Below are 20,239 nucleotides of genomic sequence, written 5' to 3'. Positions count from 1 at the left end.
GGACCAAAACCTATATAATGGCCAACTCCAATAAACCTTTCTCCTATAAAAAATTTCCCTCATCCTACCTAAAAATCAACCACAAATCTTTCTCTCTTTTTCAACGATGTGGTTGATCTGGGGCTATAACTACTACACAAAATATCACCCGGAATATAATTCTGTGCGAGTCTTCTTTTTCTATACCTGTCATACATGTTTTCTGTAATTTATTTACATTTTGTTTAAGTGAATAAAACAATTTAACTTATTTCTCTGGGGAAGTCAGCAAACCTTAATTACATATAAGCTTTCAGTATTTAAGAGTCTTAAATGTCCGGTTACGAGGATCGTGATAGTGACTACGAAGATGCCGATAAGGAAATATTTAGTTCCTCATTTAAGCCATCTTACGTTGTTATTGGCATTGATAACCATTCATCAATGTTTGAAAAAAATTTAAATGGAATAACACCATTTCGTATGTGTTTAAAAGCATGTCATAACTTAGCAGAGAATTTGCTTTTCCGTAAAGATGCTAGGTCTTGGAGCCATTTTGCTATTCTAATATCGGGCATATCTAAACCTTTGACAACGTTTAGTGAAAATGTTGTGGATGTTATAAAAATGTTAAAAGCAACATCTGACTTATCTGATGATGCCTTGAGCCAGGAGTACCAAAGAAAAGGAAATTTGGATTTATCATCATTTTTCCTTTCTGGTAAAAAACTTTTTCACGAAGTAAAAACAGTATTTTATAAAAGAACTTTTCTCTATATGAGTAACGATGATAACCCAGTTAAAGACAAAAATTCCAAGTTCACTGCTTTCAATGAAATCAAAACATTTGCTGGAAGTCAGATTCAATTTCAAGTTATACCAACAGTACCATCATTTAACTACAAACTCTTTTATAATGAGGTATTTAATCTACTGGGAGGTCTAAATGAAGAAGAAATTTGTACTGATACAGAAGGTTTGACACAAAAGTTGTCCTCAACAATATTAGTTAATATAAATAAACGTAAACTAAATTTTTATCCATTTAAAGGTGATACTACACGTTTTTTGAAATGTTTGAGACTGTACATTTATTCGAACATACAACTGTATAATAATTATATGACTAAAGATGGTCAAAAAGTAATTAATACATCTAGACAAAGTGATACTCCTGTATATTATCGTATAAAGTATATTAGCTCAGATAAAGCACCAAATGTTAAATTTGATATAGACGAAAAAGACCGTTTAATGGATTTTGATACACCAAAAGGACTGATTCTTTGTTATGTAGCCGATAGACAAGTGGGAATTGGTCATATATTTACTAGCCCTAATTTAATAAGAGCAGATCCTAAAGAAGACCTACCTTATTTTAATAAATTTTGGGATAATTGTGTAGCCACTAATAAAGTTTTAGTTTGTACATCAAAAATGAGGCAACCAGATAAAATTAGATGTGTGGAGTTGATTCCTGTATTGGTAGATGGAATTCAAATGTTTTTAGGTAAGAATTACATATTATCTAATATTTTTTTTAGTGTCTCATTAAATTAGAACGATTTATGAGTATTACTGAAATTTCTGAACTGCGGTTTCAAACAAAATTATATTTATTCATGATTTTATTCTTCAAAATAAATGGGGATGAAGCAAGTCCATTAAACACTTTGTACTATGAAGAACAATTTATTTTATTATCAATTGGGGATATCTTGGTTCTTCAGACAACTTGCCCCAAACAGATTATGTACACGGAACTCCTTAATTTTGAGATACCATGTGTTAAAGTTTAAACTTATGGTGTCTGAGTAAAAAAGTGTCTGATTTCATCACAAAATAGTTGAAATGAGATAGGGAAATATTGTTTTCTAAAAGTTATAGTCCCCTAGATTTTATTCATTCAATTTAGTTAAAGTCTGATAACTAGGTCCGATTTTATGTGTTACTTGAAAAGAAAAATACCTTTAGAGGTCAAATTTGCTTCATTTAAATTTTAATTTCACAACAAATACTAACAGTGAGTAACACAGAATATTTGATACTTTTTAAATTATTTATTGTAATGTTTTAATATATTTTATGTAATTCATTAATATTTGATTAAAAAAAAATCCACATTGCTAATAGGTATTTTAGTTCTAATAATTCTTCTTTGACAGAAAAGGTGTTACCGTTTGGAAATGAGATAATTCTTCCTCAAAAGTTGAATTATCCAATAGAAGAGGTAAATGAAGAGAGAAAGGAAGCTGTCCGGAAACTAGTAGACAAGTTGACCTTTGACTTTGAACCTAATATGATAACGGATATCCAATTCCAGAAAAAGAAAGCTTATATAAGAGCAAAATTACTGAATGAACCAATCATACCAGTAAATGATATTCAAATAGATCCCCAAGCTCTAGATAGTGTTCTGGATGAAGTAATCACAGAGATCAAGGAGAAGTTCGATTTAAAAGAAACAGAAAAGAAAAGAGGCCGATCTTCATCATCCCAAAGAAGTAGAAACAAGAGATTCAAATGAAATTTAGTTCACTGTTTGTGTTATTTGTAATTTTTTATAATAATCTTGTATCTATTACATTCTTCCAAATATTTCATCAAATTATAAAGATTTATGAAATTCTATAAACTCAATGCACCCACTTAACTAGTCCCGACATTATACTTCATTTAAAGATTCCAGTCATTCATTAAAATTGGCAAAGTGAAATTTAACACTTTGAGCCCCGGTGAGGTCCATAGGCCAGTAATAACTTTTCCCATAGCTCAGAGCGGTCCTATGAACAGAACGACATATTTTATTCCAAACCTCCCCTATTGCACAAGGGACCGTATTTAAATGCGTTTTACAGTTTGTCTATTTATTTTTTTTTCATGATCTTCAACTCCATTGTAAAACAAAAAAATATTACTTTAGATATTTTGTCGTCTATCACTTTAATTCCCCGGCAGGAGACTCTTTCTCAAGAAGTGGTATTCTGCCTCAGTTAAGGGGGTCATCCCATGTGATGGCCTGTTTTTTAGGATTTTTTTTCTATGCCCTGTAAATAGATAGAGTTTGAGTTTATTACCATTACCAGATTATACTTTCCAAACAAGATGACATTCTTTAAGTTTGAGGATCTTATGTTATTCTTATGTCTTATTCGATATGTTACTGATGTTTGCTTGAAAATAAGAGGCTTAAATGGTGTTGACTTTATTCTCATTGTTAAGCTAGGCACAAAATATTTAATGAAATTTGAGGTTAGGATTATGATTAATACTATTTTCTGTCTATCACACTTCACTTAGTTTTGTTATTATAATTTTTAAATCGCACACAAATATTAAATAAAATGATCTTGCAATAAATTTCAAGCAGTTTCTTGCACGTTGTCTTGCATCATGTTAAGTGGCATTAACATTGTAGATTTGTTCTTGGTAGCTGCACTGGCAGAAATAGTTCAGGAAGTGTACACTACAGCATTCTTTGTAGAAGAAAGCACTAGTGTCGTTGTTCTTAGTAGCAGTACAAGAGAACTAGTTCACCCAGTACACTGTACTGGGTCTAGAATCACTTCAGCTAGTGCAGTGCAATAAGTGTAATATGATAATGGTGGCACTACATCTTTGTCTTCGAACGAATGTAAAATACCAAAAAGTACTAAATCGTTTTGCATTATTGTTAATACTACAAGGCTTGAATCACATCAAATACGACAATCAACTACTACATCGTTCTTTGTCTCCGATCAAATTAATTCTATACAATCACGAACTGGCCTGCACTGATCCAGTTCCGGTGCAGCTACCAAGAACAAACCTTGTTTCTCGTATGACAAATATGTGTGCCTCAGGCTATATTCTGTAATTTGTGCTGTGTTTCCATTTCGCCCGCGATTTGCATTAGAAATGAACCCCAATGGATTGTATGCTTAGAACATAGACTACTCTATGTTTGTGATACAATTTTAGAACATCACACATGGCGTCGCATAGATGAAATGAAAAATGTTTCATCTATGTGCTAACAGCATGGCCTAATATTTTAATCCAATGTTTATTTTGATCCTTTTATGATAAAAGTACATTAAAAAAAACGATTATAAAATAAGAATTTCTTCTATTAAAATGTTCTTGTCGCTCTATGTTGATCACACACATGTCATTAATTTTTCAAACTTTGGTCCACGCATGCAAGTAAATAAATTGTTCGTTCATTGTAGTTGAAGTGAAGAACAATTATGTGTTAATATGTAATGAAAACATTGATACCGATATACACCCATATCGTTGTTGATATTTAAGGTAGTTTTATTGATAAGTGTCACTGAACGTGTATAAATACTTAATATCCATTTTTTAAATGTAGATAGTCATTGTTGTTTTAGTCTTAGAGCGTGAAGGTTATAAATATATATATTGGGTAAGATTTCAATATTTTTTTAATGATTCCCAAACTTTTAAAATATAGTGAAACATTTTTTCCATTCTTTAGAAGAATGACTAGTATACATGCTGCAAATATTCATGAAATTTACGATATGCCAATATCAGCTATTCTTAGACCATTTATACCAGAGTTAGATGAAAGTAAAGTAGAATCCTTGATGATGACTCTATTAGATCCAGTGAAAAAGCACACAGTTCCCCCAATAGATGTTCTTTGGATAACTGGCAGAAAAGGAGGTAATTATTATTACAGTTTTGGAGGGTGTCATAGATTTGCTGCACACAAGAGGCTTAAGTTAGATACAATAAAAGTGAAGTTAATCAAATCTAATATTAACGATTTGAAATGCTATTTAGGTGCCAGTACACCAGATTTAAAATAAACTATAAAATTTTATATTTTTCTTTTTAAGTATAGTTAGTTTTGGACTAATAAATTTTTAACTTTTATGTTGTTTACTATTAATGGAAAGAAATTTCAATAAACTCTACATTATGAATATTTTCTATCAATTTAATTCTGTGGCAATAAAAAATTCTATAACTTATATGATTTCAAAAATTTACTGTTGAAGCAATAGTCTTCCAATGCTAAAATTAATGAAATTGTAGATGGCGAGAAAACTTTTTACAAATTTTCGATTTTTGTATATGACATAGATGTGCGATTTGTTAAGTTAATTTCAAATTATTGAAATCTTTATCAAATGTTAGAGGTCATATTCAAATTGTGCAATACAAAAGTTTATTGAAAATTTCATTATGCGTTGGTAAATGTAAACCCAATACAATTAATATTAATAAGTTTTGAACAATATACGCGCACATTTCATACAATTATTTACACATTGTTTAATTTAAATAATTATCAAAACATAGAAAAATTGGCATTATTTCAATTTTGAAAATATACTATTATCAAGACTGCTTGGAAGAATTATAAATAATCCAAAAATTATCTTATATTTTATTTCAGAAAGGTATAGAGGAATAAAACCTCATTAGGTATGCCACCTTCATAATTTGGCACTGAGGTTTCATTGTAATTTTTTTTCTTTTTATCAAGTGCAGGTAATATCACCCGGGTTGGGGTCAATACATGGGTTTAGCCTATTGTTATCCATTCACAAACACTGAAAATAGTGTGCCAAAGGCGTGCCGGTAGGATACTCGTAAAAAGGAAAGCCGAATCTGAAATAGGGTTGGAATTATGCAGAGCACTAATAGAAGGTTAAATGGTACCTGCTAAACGCAAAACATAAGTGTATAATCCACTACCTAAGTAATTCCTACGCAATATTTCGATATTGACACTTCAGGCCAGAAAACATACTTTTCCTAATTCTCTTACACAATTACTTGAAATTTTAATATTACAAACAATACTTTCAAGATTTACACCTATGGCCGATACCGAAACTGAACTAGACTATAATAAACATACAGTTTATAACCTTAATTCCCCAGCAGGAGACTCTTCCTCAGGAAGTTGTATTTCACTGAACTGCTCTGTATATCGTGCACCAATTTTGTTTGACCATAATATCCATTATAGAAATTGGATTGAAACATAAGGATATATAATGGGTATTAGATTTAACCTTCCGGTGGGTGCGCCGTTGTACTGAGTGTTACAGGTGTTTTGTTTCGGTTTTCCCTTATACCTGAAGGATTAACGAGACTTCTCACCCCTCATTCCACCCCTACCACAACCTTTACATAATAGAAAACAGAAAAATATCTGCAGTGGTTTAGTCCTAAAAAACAATAAATGTTGTTCAAATAAAACTTGTTTTCAGTATATTAATTAGTAATAAAATGTTGATCAAATAAAACATATTTTCAATTTTTGTGCCTCTAATACTTGATAATCAATATCCTCTATAAGTATCATTCAATGGGATTTTTTATTGTTTTAATTAAAATATTGATTAAACAAAGAAGAAATAATACTACTGTAAAACAAGCACTAGGAGCTAATGTTTGGCTATAATTCAGTTAATCCATTGTAAAAAACATAGGTAAGAGTAAATAATCTATTTTAGCAAAATTAAATGTAAAAATAAACATTCGCGAAAGTTTTGAATAAAATTAACTGTACTCAGTACAACGCGCGCATGCCCGAAGGTTAAGGAAACTTGCCAAAGATAAACAGTTTAAACAAAATAGAAGTATAAATAGAAAAAGTTTAACAAATCCATACTTTTAACGAAATATGACTATTATAGAAAAGCCTTTGCTAAAATACTATTAACTAAATTTGTTGCCCGCTGGAAAAGGGATGAAAGGGATGAAGCAGTTTTATAACCAGTAGTACCATGAAACAAACGGTTTTATTTTTTAAATTATATGTACATCTTTAACAAGTATATAAAATCTACTAAATTAATTCTACTTTGCTTAATATAACAATTTGTACTAAATATTGTACAAAATAATTGAATATTCCCCGAAGGGTTTATTTGTGAAGCAGTCCTTCACATGGCATTAAATCTGAACTTATTTTTACTTAGTTTCTTAGAACTGTGGCCAAATAATAATAACGGTTTTTTAGTATATTAAGTGGTTATACTACCCAGCTTGGATTAGTTAAAGTGCACTGTAAAATAAAATTTTTGTTGGTTAAAACTTGTAAACGGATCAAAATATTTTGAGGTTTCTTTAAAAATAAATTGTTTATTTGAAAAATCCACATATCCATAAAGACATTTGTAGCTTAACGTATTCTATATTAGACGAGAAACCCCACATGTTCTAATCACATAACACTTTCCACGCATGTTTAATGTCTCTGAGACCGGACGGGAAATTTGGCCCTTCCAAATTGGCATCCCTGATGGTTCGTCCACTTTCTACCGCTCAGTAGTTTCCCGCCATTTGTTATTTGTAACCTTCAGTTGTCTGTGAACCGTCTTGCCGTGCATATTTTATTGTTTATGATACGGTCTCTTGTACCGGACCATACGCTTAGTGTTTGGCGAGTCCCGGCCTGTAGTACTGGATGATACGAGTTACATATGAAGTTTTGTTGTTGTATATGTCAAAGTAAATAGCCTTAGTTTTTTGTTGTTGTACAACAATGGCGAGGAAGAAAGTGGCGTAGATGTAGACGATACAGATCAAGATTATGTTGTTTCTGCTGATAGTGACAGTAGTGTCGGGAGTAGTCTGTATGACGAACCTCAAATAGAGGATGAAGTGAGTGATTTCATATTTCCCATAATGATCCGATTGGTATAAGTAAAAGACTCTGTCGACGATTTTTTTTAAGTTTTCTCACTTATTTTTATAAAAAAACAACGTAATAAACGCTAAGGTAACAGTTATTACAAATCTGATCATGAAGATCTATAACCAATATTTTTCTAGCCTAACTTAACTAACGTGGAAATTCTTAAATCTCAAGGTCCTATTCTTTAGCATACCTTAGTAAATTTTAGCAACACTACCGTTTACGTAGTCTGATTTTAACTACTTCAATTAAAATAACTCAAATGGCTTGATCCTATTAAGCCTTCTCACTAAATTGGCATTGTCGAGTTAGATAACCTCAACGTTACCATGTTATAGTATCGCGAATTGGATTAGGTTAGGTTAACACTTTCTACATTGAGGTCCTTATGCAGTTGTTGTTACGTTGTATCAATTGATTGTTACTTTTACTGGCACAACCCCAAAGTTGTATGCCATTTGTCCAGACGGGTTTTAGTATCTATTTTTAGAGAAGCAATTTGTTGTATGTGGACAAGTCTTTTTATATTTTATACCTAGCCAACGGAGATAACGGGAAAAAAGTTTGAGGGGTAGTATAACTTCTCAGCATTTCATTATCAATCTTTTCAATTGAATATATTTGAAATGAAAATTTTTCAGTTGGGGAAAATTTTAAGAAACAATGGATGAAAAGAAAAACTGGAACTGTCAACAATATAGATTTTCTTAAATATTTTCAGCAGGTTATTTAGAATTTCTTTTTTTTTACTTATTGAATTTCCTTATTTTTGGTGTATTTCAATGAAACATCATGAATTCTATAAATTCAAATGATCTGGTGAACTTGGAAAATCGATATTAGAGCTAAAATATTTTTAATGCTGTAAAGAATTCATTTATATGTAAATAATTTAAAAATTACCAACTATGTTATTCAACACTGTTTAAAATATTTTTAAATATTAATAAAAATAAAATAGTCTAGTCTAAGGGGTCGGCAACCTATGACCCGTGGATCATCGAGTGACCCATTTGGTGATTTCGAGAGACCCACTTTAGTTCCGAAAATAGAGTATAAGATATACAAACTTTTTTTTATTTTCCCAAAAAATTTTGGTCGCAAAGTTATGAACGTACCAAATTTGAATCCAGTGTAACACATAAAAATATCAATTAAAGCCCGACTCCCTCCTGACTGGATATGGAATCGGCCGATTGTATATCAGTTATAGTTATAGCACGTGTAGTACAGTAGTACAATAATATTGACCTAGTGAAATAAATGTTATTATTTAAAAAAGTTACCATGAACAAACAAAAAGTAAAAGAGATTTTTCTTTTACTTAAAGTATCTTTAATACTCGCATTTTGTTTGATTTTGACCCCCGGCCAAAAAAAGGTTGCCGACCCCTGGCCTAGTCTATATCGAGATCGAAAATCATAATCTGCAAAAATCTTTGTTTCTTTTAATTTCTGACCAAATTGACATCCTTTTAAGCGACTAATAATCTAGAAACTAATAAATGAAAATTTTACTGTAGAGCATCAGAATCAACCATGGATGAGGTTATACATTTTTCACATAGTGGAAATTCGAAAAACAACAAATAAATCAGAATATAAGAAAAAGAGCGATTGATGAAAGAATTTAGAGACAAAACAATGTTTTTTTATTGACAATTTTTTAAGAGACTGCATTTTTTGTGATAAAAGCAGTAAATTAGTGACAGTAGAAGAAAAATATGGTAGGACCAAAACATATAACAAGGATTAGCAAGAAGCGCCAAAAAAATTCATAATTACAAATGAAGGCAATCAGATGAAGTACACACATAAATACAAATGGAGAGAATGTTTAATCAATAGTTAAGATTAATAATTATTAAAGTAATATTTCAAGTCATCCGAATCGTCCAAAAAGAGCAATTTTACATCAATTAAAAGAATCGTGTGAATTCTTCTACTACAATCTGACAAATTTTTTTGCAAACACTTCACAAACGCACAAACTTATATTTAATTCAGTTTAAAAAACCTGTCATGAGGTTTCACAAAATAAGGTTTGTAGTTGTTTTCGTAATAATTCGTTTTTGTGGTATTAGCGTCACTAATGATAGGGTCGTTTTCTGTTGGTTCTTTTTTAGTGACATTGTCATATTTTCTGAAGTGTTGGGGGATGACTCCGTGTTTTACGTGGATTAATCTGGTGTCGAGAACTTCGCAATCGATTTGCATTAATGGTATTAATGAAGTTTTCGAAACTGTATCTGAAAATAAAAATGTAGAGTATTAAAAAAATGATAATCTGTGAAATAATCAAAATATATCTTTAATTGAATTCAAGAAAATGGTAGGATTTTTATTTATTTTACCGTTTGGTAACATTGACGGCATGATGAGAGACATTTTCGGTCTTCTCGTCTTGTTATGATACAACGCAGGTAACATCATATGTTGATCTGTAAAAGACACAACATAAAACGTATCTTCTTGTCTATTAATTGCTTCGAAAAATTCCGAATACATTTGGTCTGGAGTTACAGAAAATACTTGAATTTCGTTTTTCGATGTCTCATAATTTGGTTTTTCACTTTTATACCTGAAATAAAATAAAAAAAGAACAACAACTTGCAAAATTACAGTTAACTTGGAAATTCTACCTTCTGTAAGAAGCTACCGAACTATCCAACCTGTATTTCTTCCTTTTTGGATGAACTTTTTTTGTATTAACTGGAACTGCTGCATTTGAATTTATATTAAGCTTTGCTGGCAAATCTACAGGCTTCCCTATCCACCTAAAAGTGTTCTTAAAATGTATTTAAACAATATTTTAGATCAGGATGAAATTATATTTTCATATGTAGAACTGTATATAGAAAAACTAGCAGACCCTTCTTTGCTGTGGCTGAGTGATTTTTAAAGGATGTGTAGTGTGTAGCCTAAGAAAATTTATCACATTAAAGTGTGGCGCCATCTACAAGGTGCAACGGACAACATTTTACAGTTCTCTGTAAAGAAATTCGCTTAAGGCGCCATCTGTTCCAGGCTTATGGAAACTAATAATAACAATCAGTTTATTAATAATTATTGAGACCATTAATTTGATTATTAACTATCCTATCATTTAAGTTCGACCAAATTACATATATATATATACCAACTTTCATGACCTTTTTTTGAATTCATTCGGAATATACACACGAACACTGAATTTTTATATATTAAGATAGTAACAATTATCTGGAATACCGCCAAGTAATTATTAAAATTATTTAATTTAATATTTTACCTTTCTAGTTCTAGTACCAGCCTAGCGCTTTCTGTTTGATTAATTGTGGCAGGGCACATGAAAAACGTTGAAAATGATGAAGTTTTATTTTCATCACTATCTTCTGCGGTCCATAACAAACTTCTGCCATGGTGGTCACTCAATTGAGGTTTACTCGATTTTAATAATCCTACTTGTGGTGATTTTATACTAAACGGATTCCTTACTATATTCAAATTTACTCCCACTACCAATAAACATACGCAAAGAAAGATACTGGGTTTAATTACTTTATTGTGGGGATTAAAGACAAAATTTGGCTTGAATTCGAAAAGTTTTTCTTTCAGTTGTTCATTTTCCTGAAACAAAATTTACTGTTATAATAATTTTTTCTTAATAATTCATGTACATAACTCATCGACTCGATAATGAAGGAAATATTTTTAAATTTCATTTAATTGCTCGAGTAAACCTGCAATATAACCTCTGCCACATAGGAGAATGGAAGATTACCTTTAATTTATTAAAAACAATTACCAGCATAATAAATTCATATTCACATATACGGAATTCAACTGGATAGTACACATACGAGGGGGTACCCAAAAATAACTGGAATTATTTTTTAAATGCTATATATTTAAAAAACAACCTCACCCCCTTCAAAATACTCTCTATTGCAAGTAATACATTTGTCCCAGTGGTGCTTCAACTGTTCGAAACATTGTTTGAATTCATCTTTGGAGATGGCTGCAAACTCCTGTCTCGTTCTTTTCTTGATGTCTTCAATGTTTTCAAATCGCCGTTCTTTCATGCCCCTTTTTATGCGTGGAAACAAGAAAAAGTCGCACGGAGCCAGGTCAGGCGAGTAAGGTGCGTGGGGCAGCGGAACCATGTTATTTTTAACCAAAAACTAGCTAACAGTGATGGCTGAGTGTGCAGGTACGTTGTCATGATGGAATAACCAGTTACCTGTTTACTGAACCGAGCTCCAAGATATTCCACTGATTTCAGACAATTGATTAACGGTCTGTGCGCACAAGCTATTGAATTCTTTCAGCATTTTCATCGATACGGGCAGTTGATGGATGTCCAGAGCGAGGTTTGTCATCAATCGACATGTCGCCATTTTTAAATCCAGAAAACCACTCATACATTCGAATTTTCCCCATAGCACCATCTTTGTAAGCAGTTGTCAACAGTCTGCAGCGTTTTTACCGAGTAGAAAACAAAATTTCACAGCGGCACGTTGTTCACTTAAATTTGCCAACTTTCTGTGGTATAGCTACCGAATAATTGAAAAGGCTCTGGAAAAGGACAACCTACAGGGGCTGAGACAGGAAAATATTCTTCTGGGAAACTATAACCAGAGTAGATCTGCTGAATGTATCAACCTAAGTAAGAAGAATCTACGAATACTAACAGGAGCTGTATCGGGACACTGTCGCCTCAAAAAACACTTGAAGACTCTAGACCCAGTAGATAATGCGGTGTGCAGATTTTGTTGCACAGAGGGCGAAACCTCTATCCACATTCTTTCGAAATATGAAAAACTAAGGAACTCCGGAGCACTACACCTGGGAGCGCTTGAAATAGAAGACGAAGATCTCTAGCAATTAAAGCCATCCCGCATTCAAGACTATTGAAAAGGAGTGGGATTGATGGATCAACTGTAAACACTGGGTTCATAGCAAGAAAGGGGGACACAACAGATTCTTTGGGTTGCAGAGATCTCAAATCTTTATGTACATACATATATAAATGAAAACTGTATTATAACAGAGCATGCTACGTTTCCGGCAACGATAACCTCGTGATCATCAAGCAGACAACAACTCAATGATTTTATTAAACCTACATAACTGAAAAACAATGAGAATCGTTTTCTTATGTAGTTAAAAATTTGTTATTTTTACGATTTTCAATTACATATTTAGATATTATTTTTTTACTTTTGATTGAATATTTTATTCAAAATTAAGAACTAAATAAAAAAACAGAAAAACACTTTTTAAAAAATTCAAGTACACTATTAATAGAAATCCTGTTGTATCGTTCGAATATATTATCATGGGATATTGCACAATCGAAAAACTTGAAATAAAGTGGGACTTTCGGACTATAACAGTAATATCAGAAGTAAAACAAAAGAAAAGCCAGAAGGAATTGGAACCACAGAACAATTATCTAATGCAGTACTTCATACAAAGTGCAGTACTGGAAGTGACTAACTAGTCTACTAGCTAAACAAATATGTCGTAGAATTAAAAATTTTGGAAGCTATTGAATTGAAAATTGAAAAAATATCTAATATATTTAATCTCAATATACTTCCACTTAGAAACTGACCTATTTCGTATTTTTTTATTTATTGTAATTGGTGATTAAAATCAATTTCAAATGAACATAGTGTATAGTATCCACTCAAAGAAATATTTTTGGCGTACTACAGGTGCTTGTGTTTTTCTAGTGCAATGTGATTAGATTAGTGTTTCAAGGTTTAATGATAAATATCTATTATTAATTTTTTAATATCGTTTTCCGTTAATGCAAAAATTGTGGATTGCAATTCATATAAAATAATTTCGTCTATATATAATTATCAGTTTTGTTTGAATAACATTTTTATCAAATTGGAAATATAACGGAAAAAGCCTTGAAAATGTAGAAAAAATGCAAGCATAAAGTAGGAATCTTTCCTACAGAGAATGTTAACATTAGAAATGTGATTAAAAAATTAACGCAACGAAAAATGTTCAATCAAATTTAATTTATTGAAAACCTATTCCTCCTCCTGTAGAATGTCACATATCCGCCCAGGGACGGATTTAAATTTAATGCTGCTCCTGGGCACCGGAAAAAAAATTAAAGAGAAAAGACGCGGAAAACAATCCAAAGGTGTTTTGTTTTTGCAGGACAACGCCCCTGCACACAAATCTCATGTTGCCATGCAAAAAATTCGTGATTTAGGGTTTGAATTACTAGAACACCCTCCTTATTCACCAGATTTAGCTCCGTCCGACTATAATCTCTTTCCTCAGCCGAAAAAAAGTTTAAAAGGTCATAAATTTTCTTCCAACGAAGAGGTAATAAAAGCTGCGGAGGTCTGGTTTGTAGAGCAAGAAGAAACATTTTTTTTGAAAGGTCTAGAGACGTTGCAGGTTCGCTGTAATGAGTGTATCCAATTAAGAGGAGAATATGTTGAGTAATAAAATATTTTGAGATTGAAATTTTGTTTGGTTCTATAGTAGGCTAAGAATTTTTCAATATATCCTCGTAATAGATGAATTGAATTTCTTGAATTATCTGTTAAACGGAAAATTATGAACTAATGGAGTTAATTAATTATATTGGGCAATGTTGATAAGAATGAAAAAAAAAATTCACTTTCAGTACCAGGGCAGCACTTGCCCCGACTGCCCCTAGTGTAAATCCACCGCTGTATCCGCCCCTATATTACATTACATCTAAACACATGTTTTCTATAAAATATGGCAATAACTAGATCAAATAAGTTGAATGCAGATAAATTACAGCACAAGGTAGTTTGTTGTAACAATCAATAACTCGACGTTCTCTAGCTTCAAGCTATAAAAAGATGCATAAGCTACATATAAAAGATTGCACAGGGTGGCGCAATAGAGCGTGCATTTATTAAGTATAGGCTAAAAAAAATTAATACATAAGGTATTTATGAAACAAAAGATATGATGATTAGGTAATTAAATGAAGTTTATTTCTAAAAATAACATCATCTAAATGACGGAACTCCTGTAAACGCGAACGCAGATTTGTGAAAACTATTGTCAATAAATCTGAGGTGATTTCTGCCATTTCCTGGCGGATATTTTCCTTTAGCTGACTAATGGTTCATGTAGACTTAATGTTTGAGGTGGCGTCAAGTCAGGACTATGTGGGGACCAAGGGATATCACCTCTTTTGGAAATTAGTCTTGCAGGAAAAATCTGTCTCACAACCGTCACAGAATCATTTGACAGGTCACTCCGTATTGTTGGAACCAAGTTCTCGTATTCGCTATTCTTGATCTAGCAAGTTCTGGAGTCAAATATCCCTTCAACATCGCAACATAGCGGTCGGTGTTAACGGTGATGTTTCATCCTCGTGAATCTTCAAAGATGAAAGGGCCAATAATTCCTTTGCTTGAGTTTGCTGCCCACACTGTTACTTTCGGACTAGGCAGTGGTTTTATCATTTTTGATTTTTTTTTCGGTCCAATAACGACAATTTTGTCGGTTTACGAAACCATTTAAATGACAATGAGCCTCATCTGAAAAGAGGATGTTGTCAAAAGTGGAAAATCGACTAAGTATGTCTTCAGAAAATGTTAACCTTTCTCCAAAGTCGGTATCTTTTAATTCCTGTATTAACTGGAGCTTATAAAAATGCAGTTTAAGATTCAACAAGTTTAAAGCCTCGTCTGTATCAATATTGTTTGTGGTCCTAGACGTTCTTAGACGACCTTTTGGTGGTAGTTTAAACGTGGAACCGGTCTCTTCAAAACGCTTAACCCATATTTTAATTAAATTTGAGTCAATACAGTCGCCTTGTCAATACGACCGTTCTCGTAAAACGTGCGAAAACAAAAAGCGCGACACTTTCCGTCGAAGTAACTCATGGCTACTAAAACTCCACGAGTGGAACTATGATGCAATATGCACGTTCTATTGCGCCACCCTGTATAATAGAAAATAGTGGGGTTACGATAAAACATCATTGTTATAGAAAAATGTTTGGTACTTTTTCAAATAAACAAAATATTGAATAATGTATACCTCGTAAAACTGATAATTTCAATAAGTGCAGAATTCAAAACAGTTGTTTGCCATAAACGTATGATAACGTTGTATTTTATGTGAAGGTTGTTAACATAATGTTTTTGAAGTAATTATAGAAATATTAAAATTAGTGTTTTGAATATATGAAACACTATTTTTGCTTCACTCCAAATTCAATTAAGAGTTTAAAAATTGAATTATTACTGTTAAGAGTCCCGCTATTTAAAAATTAAGAAAATAAAGTCTTTTGTTGTTTTGCCTCATAAATAGTTTCAGTTTATTGAATTATTTGACATTTGATGTAAGACTTTAAAAAAAAACTGATAATTGATTTCATATAAAAGTATTTATCTAAAAGTTTTATTAATTAAGAAATAACTAATTATTAAAATTTTTTAATTTAATCATAATTATTATTTGCATCTTAAATCAGTACTGGACATTTTTTTTGATAAATATAAAGTGAAATATAGTTTTTTTTGAACATTATGAGAACGGGCTTCATAATAAAATACGTAATCAAATGTTATTTTTTTATTAAATTCAACAACAAACATTTTAACATTTATGGTTGCATTTTTTCCTTTTTTGTAATTTTACTTAAGTCCCTTAATTTTTATTGATATTACGAATAATACCGTCAATTGGGGTGATTTTTACCCTCGTATCTTTACCTAGTTTTTGAGAAAATGTTCAGTACTTAAAAACGGTTGATCCAAGTGACACCAGAGGCACTTAATGTAATTGGAACCGGATGTACCGTTGGCACCACTGATTTTTTGGCTACCAAACATTCAACAAGTGTTTTATATTGTGGTTGAACTTTAGTTTGTGGAGCCTCTATGAACAAAAGGTGAGTTAAATCAACTATACAGGGTGACCCACGACGAATTAAAACTATCTGTACATGGCAAAATGCTTATAGTAGAATCATGAAAATTTCTACGTTTGGGTTTTCGGATACGATCTTTTTAACTAAAATATTTTCAAAGATGGTCGAATTCCAGTTCTACCGGAAATCGACTATAACTTTGTTATTTTAAATGAAACACTCTGTATATTATTACATTTTTGAAATCTACGTATAATTTTAATATACTTTTGTCTAGAAACTTTTTTCGAAAAATGCATACTTTTTGAGTTATTAATTATTTTATTTATATTTTTTTAAATGAAGTAAATACTTTGTAAACCAACATAATTCATTGAATTTCATTATTTTGTGTATTTTATCTCAATATTTTATCATCTTAAGAATATTTACCTACTTGACAGGAATATGTTATCTTTTTATTTAAAAATTCAATTGTCAATAATTTCATAAAAATCATTAGATCGATTATTGTCAAAATTTGAGGTAGATTAGTATGTAGCATATTCATAAAATAATTTAGTTTAAAGATAGTAGAGAGTAGTATAAAAAATCTGATTATCCAATATAAACATTTCAGATATAACATAATCTAATTATTTTTTTTTCATTTAAATTCCACTAACTAAATACAACCAGATACATTGGTTTTCTTTCATACATAACCGTTTTGTTACATATAAATCACGTCAAATTAAATAAAGTCTTTTTGGTTATCTCAAAAGGTGAATCATTATAATCACCATACCATAATTTACACTATTCACTTAACAATTGCCACTATTTTAATAGAAATAATATAATTGAACACCCTCAAGTAGTATGACTATCCCTATATTTTTAAATTCATTGGAAAACAAACCTTTAAATATTTCGATTTGAAGTTAAATAGAGTCAGGCCTCTTTCAAAATAAACGGCTCAAATAATGCTGCGAAGTTACAGGATAAAATGCTCAGAACCCTTTTCTAAAATACACATATTTCTGTAAAAATCCATATGGTAAATAATGCTTACATACAATTTGTTTGACTGTAAATATTGAAATAAAATGTTTAAATTATACAAATTTATCTTAGGATAAACAGAATTTATTTGTACTAGACATAGACATTCAAAATATTTGTTTTAGGTTAAAATAATAGATATTAATCATTTTGATCCAAGTATATCAACAATATATTCTTTTTTATGACTTAAAGTCTCCCTTTCTTCTAAATTCTCATAAATTTTTTTAATTAATACCGTGTAAATGTTTTTAAGAATAAATTGTTTAATTGAATATATACTACCCAGTCTACAGGCCTCTAATATCTTAAGAGCCCCGTTTTTCCATATAACTCTCCTCAAACAGTTTTGATTATGAAGTTTTCATACTTAGTTTTATTATGAGACATTGGGATAATTAATTTCATGTATAAGACCTCCGAGTTTGATTAAATCTAAAACAGTGATATCCATCGAATTATTACAAGAGCACCTTTCAAACAATTTTCTTAACAACCTCCACAAAGGACCCCATATTTATATTGGTTGGTTTGGAACTGACATTAAATTAATTACCTTAATATATTATAATTACTTAGAAAATATGAGTTCTAATTAAAATCATTTGGTTCTCAAATCCTTTCTTGAAGGATCATATATATCTTATTTAGCTATGAAAAATTAAATTAAATTATACACTCTATTGAAAGTCTTATCGGCTCTAGAAATTAATGTATATAAATAACTTTGGATCACCTTGTGAATAAATAAATGAGAAAAGTAATGGTCTAATCAACAACAAATAATTCCACAAAACAAATAAAAAAAAAACAGAAATGAGATCTTCTTCGATGACTAAATCCTGGTAACATTAACCAAAGTTTTTATTTCTAGTTTCAAATAATTCTGTTTTTGAAAATACTGCAATTCTTTCTGGAAACAAATATAAAGTTTCTTCATTGTTCATATTTTCGTACTCGCTAGCATTTATTTTAGAAATATGAATAATACAATTGACCAATTAGAAGAAAAGATTAGACTGAGTGGGACAAGATAAATAACAAAGACATTATATTGTAATCAAACAAGAATCAATAACAGAACAAATTAACAGAATGCAGCTGAAGACAGAGAGATCAACTAGAAAAATAATGCGAGACAGGAAACTCTTTTAAAAAACAAAGGAGATGAAATAATGGAATTAGATCAAAAATAAAATTGAGGAAGAACATACAGAAATGGGTACAAGAGGGGCCAAAACTTTCATCCCACACTTGGAAAGTTATAAGGAAACTAGAAGTTTAAACAAAATTAGAAAAAAAATACTTACTGCTTGCAGTCTCTTATTTTCAGCAGTCAGTTCTTTAACTTGTTCCTCTAATGAAGTAACATAATCCTTCTTTTTTTTCCTAGATAAACTTGCAGATTCTCTGTTTTTTATCTTCCTCTGCTGCCTCTTCAAAATTTTTGGGTCTATGTTTCTACCAGCCAAAGTAAACTTGGAATTTGTATCTATAACTACTGAAGGCACAGTCACAGACTTAGCTAGGTTAGTGACAGTAGTTACTGGAACATTAGGCACAGATATTTTTGGTACCCCTAAATTTTCAACTAAAACTACGTTAGAAGTCTGTGTAACCACAGGTTTTGTATCTGTATTTATAACAACTACATTATTTTTATTGACAGGAAGGGTGGTATATGGTGCTTTTGGTACTATTGGTATATGTTTTTGAGGTAAATTTTGTGATAATAATTTAACAGGTTGGGCAAATATGACATTATTTGGCATTTCATTCACTGCATTAATGATAATAGGAGATTTAGGAGGAGTTTTCACAATTATTTCATCAATGATAGGTTCTGGTGACACAGGGGAGCTTGATTTACTGGATTTGGGGCTACCAGGTTCAATTTTAATGTCTGAGTGAACATTTGGAAAATATTCTGGTCCAAACTTTGAGAAATCCATATTTTGCAACTCTGAAATTTCATTGGATATATCTTCATCTGGTGCATACGGAGGGGAAGCAGTTTCTGATAAAATCTCCTCTGGACTCTTATCATATAATAGAGAATTGAGTATGCTGAGCTCATCTTGTCCTTGGTTTAACAAAAGAGGTATGTCTAAATCTGCTGACAACTGTGAAAGGAAGTCTCCGTCTGAAGTGAAATCCATACAATCTAAAAAATAAAAGTATAGTTTTACATATTATATGAGTATTTGTTTCTGTAATATAGACATGAAACTGTATATAAACAATGAGAGTAATAGAAGAAAAAACGTTCAATTTCATTTTTACAAATGAGTAATTAACGGTTAACTACGATTACACCAACACTCATAATCACACTTCAGAAAATTTGTTTCAATAGTGCAATAATCATCAACTATCACTTGGACATTGAAACACAAATCAGACAGTGTAATTATGAGTTTTATTGTAACTCTTATAAATAGTGTATTAGAGGCTAACTACTTACAGATGCAAAGAATGTCTCTGAAGACAATGATAACTTGGTTATTAAAATGCAGATCTGACAATATAAAGGTGAGTGGTGTTGATGTAGTAGCAGTAGTAAATAGTGTGTTCAATAAAAATTACCAATAAATAAAAAAATCACATGAATAGAATACATGGATTAGAACAGTACCATAATTTCTTCTAAATATTTCAATTAAAAAT

General features: G+C 31.0%; 2 protein-coding genes across 3 annotated transcripts in view; one reads left to right on the top strand and one right to left on the bottom strand.

Moving 5' to 3' along the window:
- The first annotated feature begins 163 nt into the window (after positions 1 to 163).
- On the top strand, positions 164 to 9,086 carry LOC130894577 (sulfiredoxin-1). Of its 2 annotated transcripts, XM_057801477.1 has the most exons (3): positions 164 to 1,489; positions 2,145 to 4,393; positions 4,466 to 9,086. In XM_057801477.1, the coding sequence occupies exons 1-2, from the start codon at positions 313 to 315 to the stop codon at positions 2,504 to 2,506; spliced, it is 1,539 nt and encodes a 512-aa protein (XP_057657460.1). In that variant the 5' UTR covers positions 164 to 312; the 3' UTR covers positions 2,507 to 4,393; positions 4,466 to 9,086. The 2 variants fall into 2 exon arrangements, with proteins under 2 accessions (XP_057657460.1, XP_057657461.1); XM_057801478.1 differs by lacking the exon at positions 164 to 1,489 and having other exon boundaries at positions 4,017 to 4,393; positions 4,466 to 4,869.
- The window catches only part of LOC130894576 (cyclic AMP-dependent transcription factor ATF-6 alpha), a 14,162-nt gene continuing 656 nt past the window's right edge, over positions 6,734 to 20,239 (bottom strand). Inside the window, exons 2-6 of the mRNA XM_057801476.1 lie at positions 18,883 to 19,736; positions 10,922 to 11,259; positions 10,293 to 10,427; positions 10,005 to 10,231; positions 6,734 to 9,899 (exon numbers count right to left, since the gene is read on the bottom strand). Coding sequence (XP_057657459.1) covers positions 9,649 to 9,899; positions 10,005 to 10,231; positions 10,293 to 10,427; positions 10,922 to 11,259; positions 18,883 to 19,736 — 1,805 coding nt within the window. The 3' untranslated portion in view covers positions 6,734 to 9,648. The remainder of the gene's footprint in view (positions 9,900 to 10,004; positions 10,232 to 10,292; positions 10,428 to 10,921; positions 11,260 to 18,882; positions 19,737 to 20,239) is intronic.

This window comes from Diorhabda carinulata, chromosome 5, assembly GCF_026250575.1.
Source record: "Diorhabda carinulata isolate Delta chromosome 5, icDioCari1.1, whole genome shotgun sequence".
NCBI lineage: Eukaryota > Metazoa > Arthropoda > Insecta > Coleoptera > Chrysomelidae > Diorhabda > Diorhabda carinulata.
The sequence above is the reverse complement of the archived record's forward strand: the minus strand, read 5'-3'. Positions and strand labels throughout refer to the sequence as shown.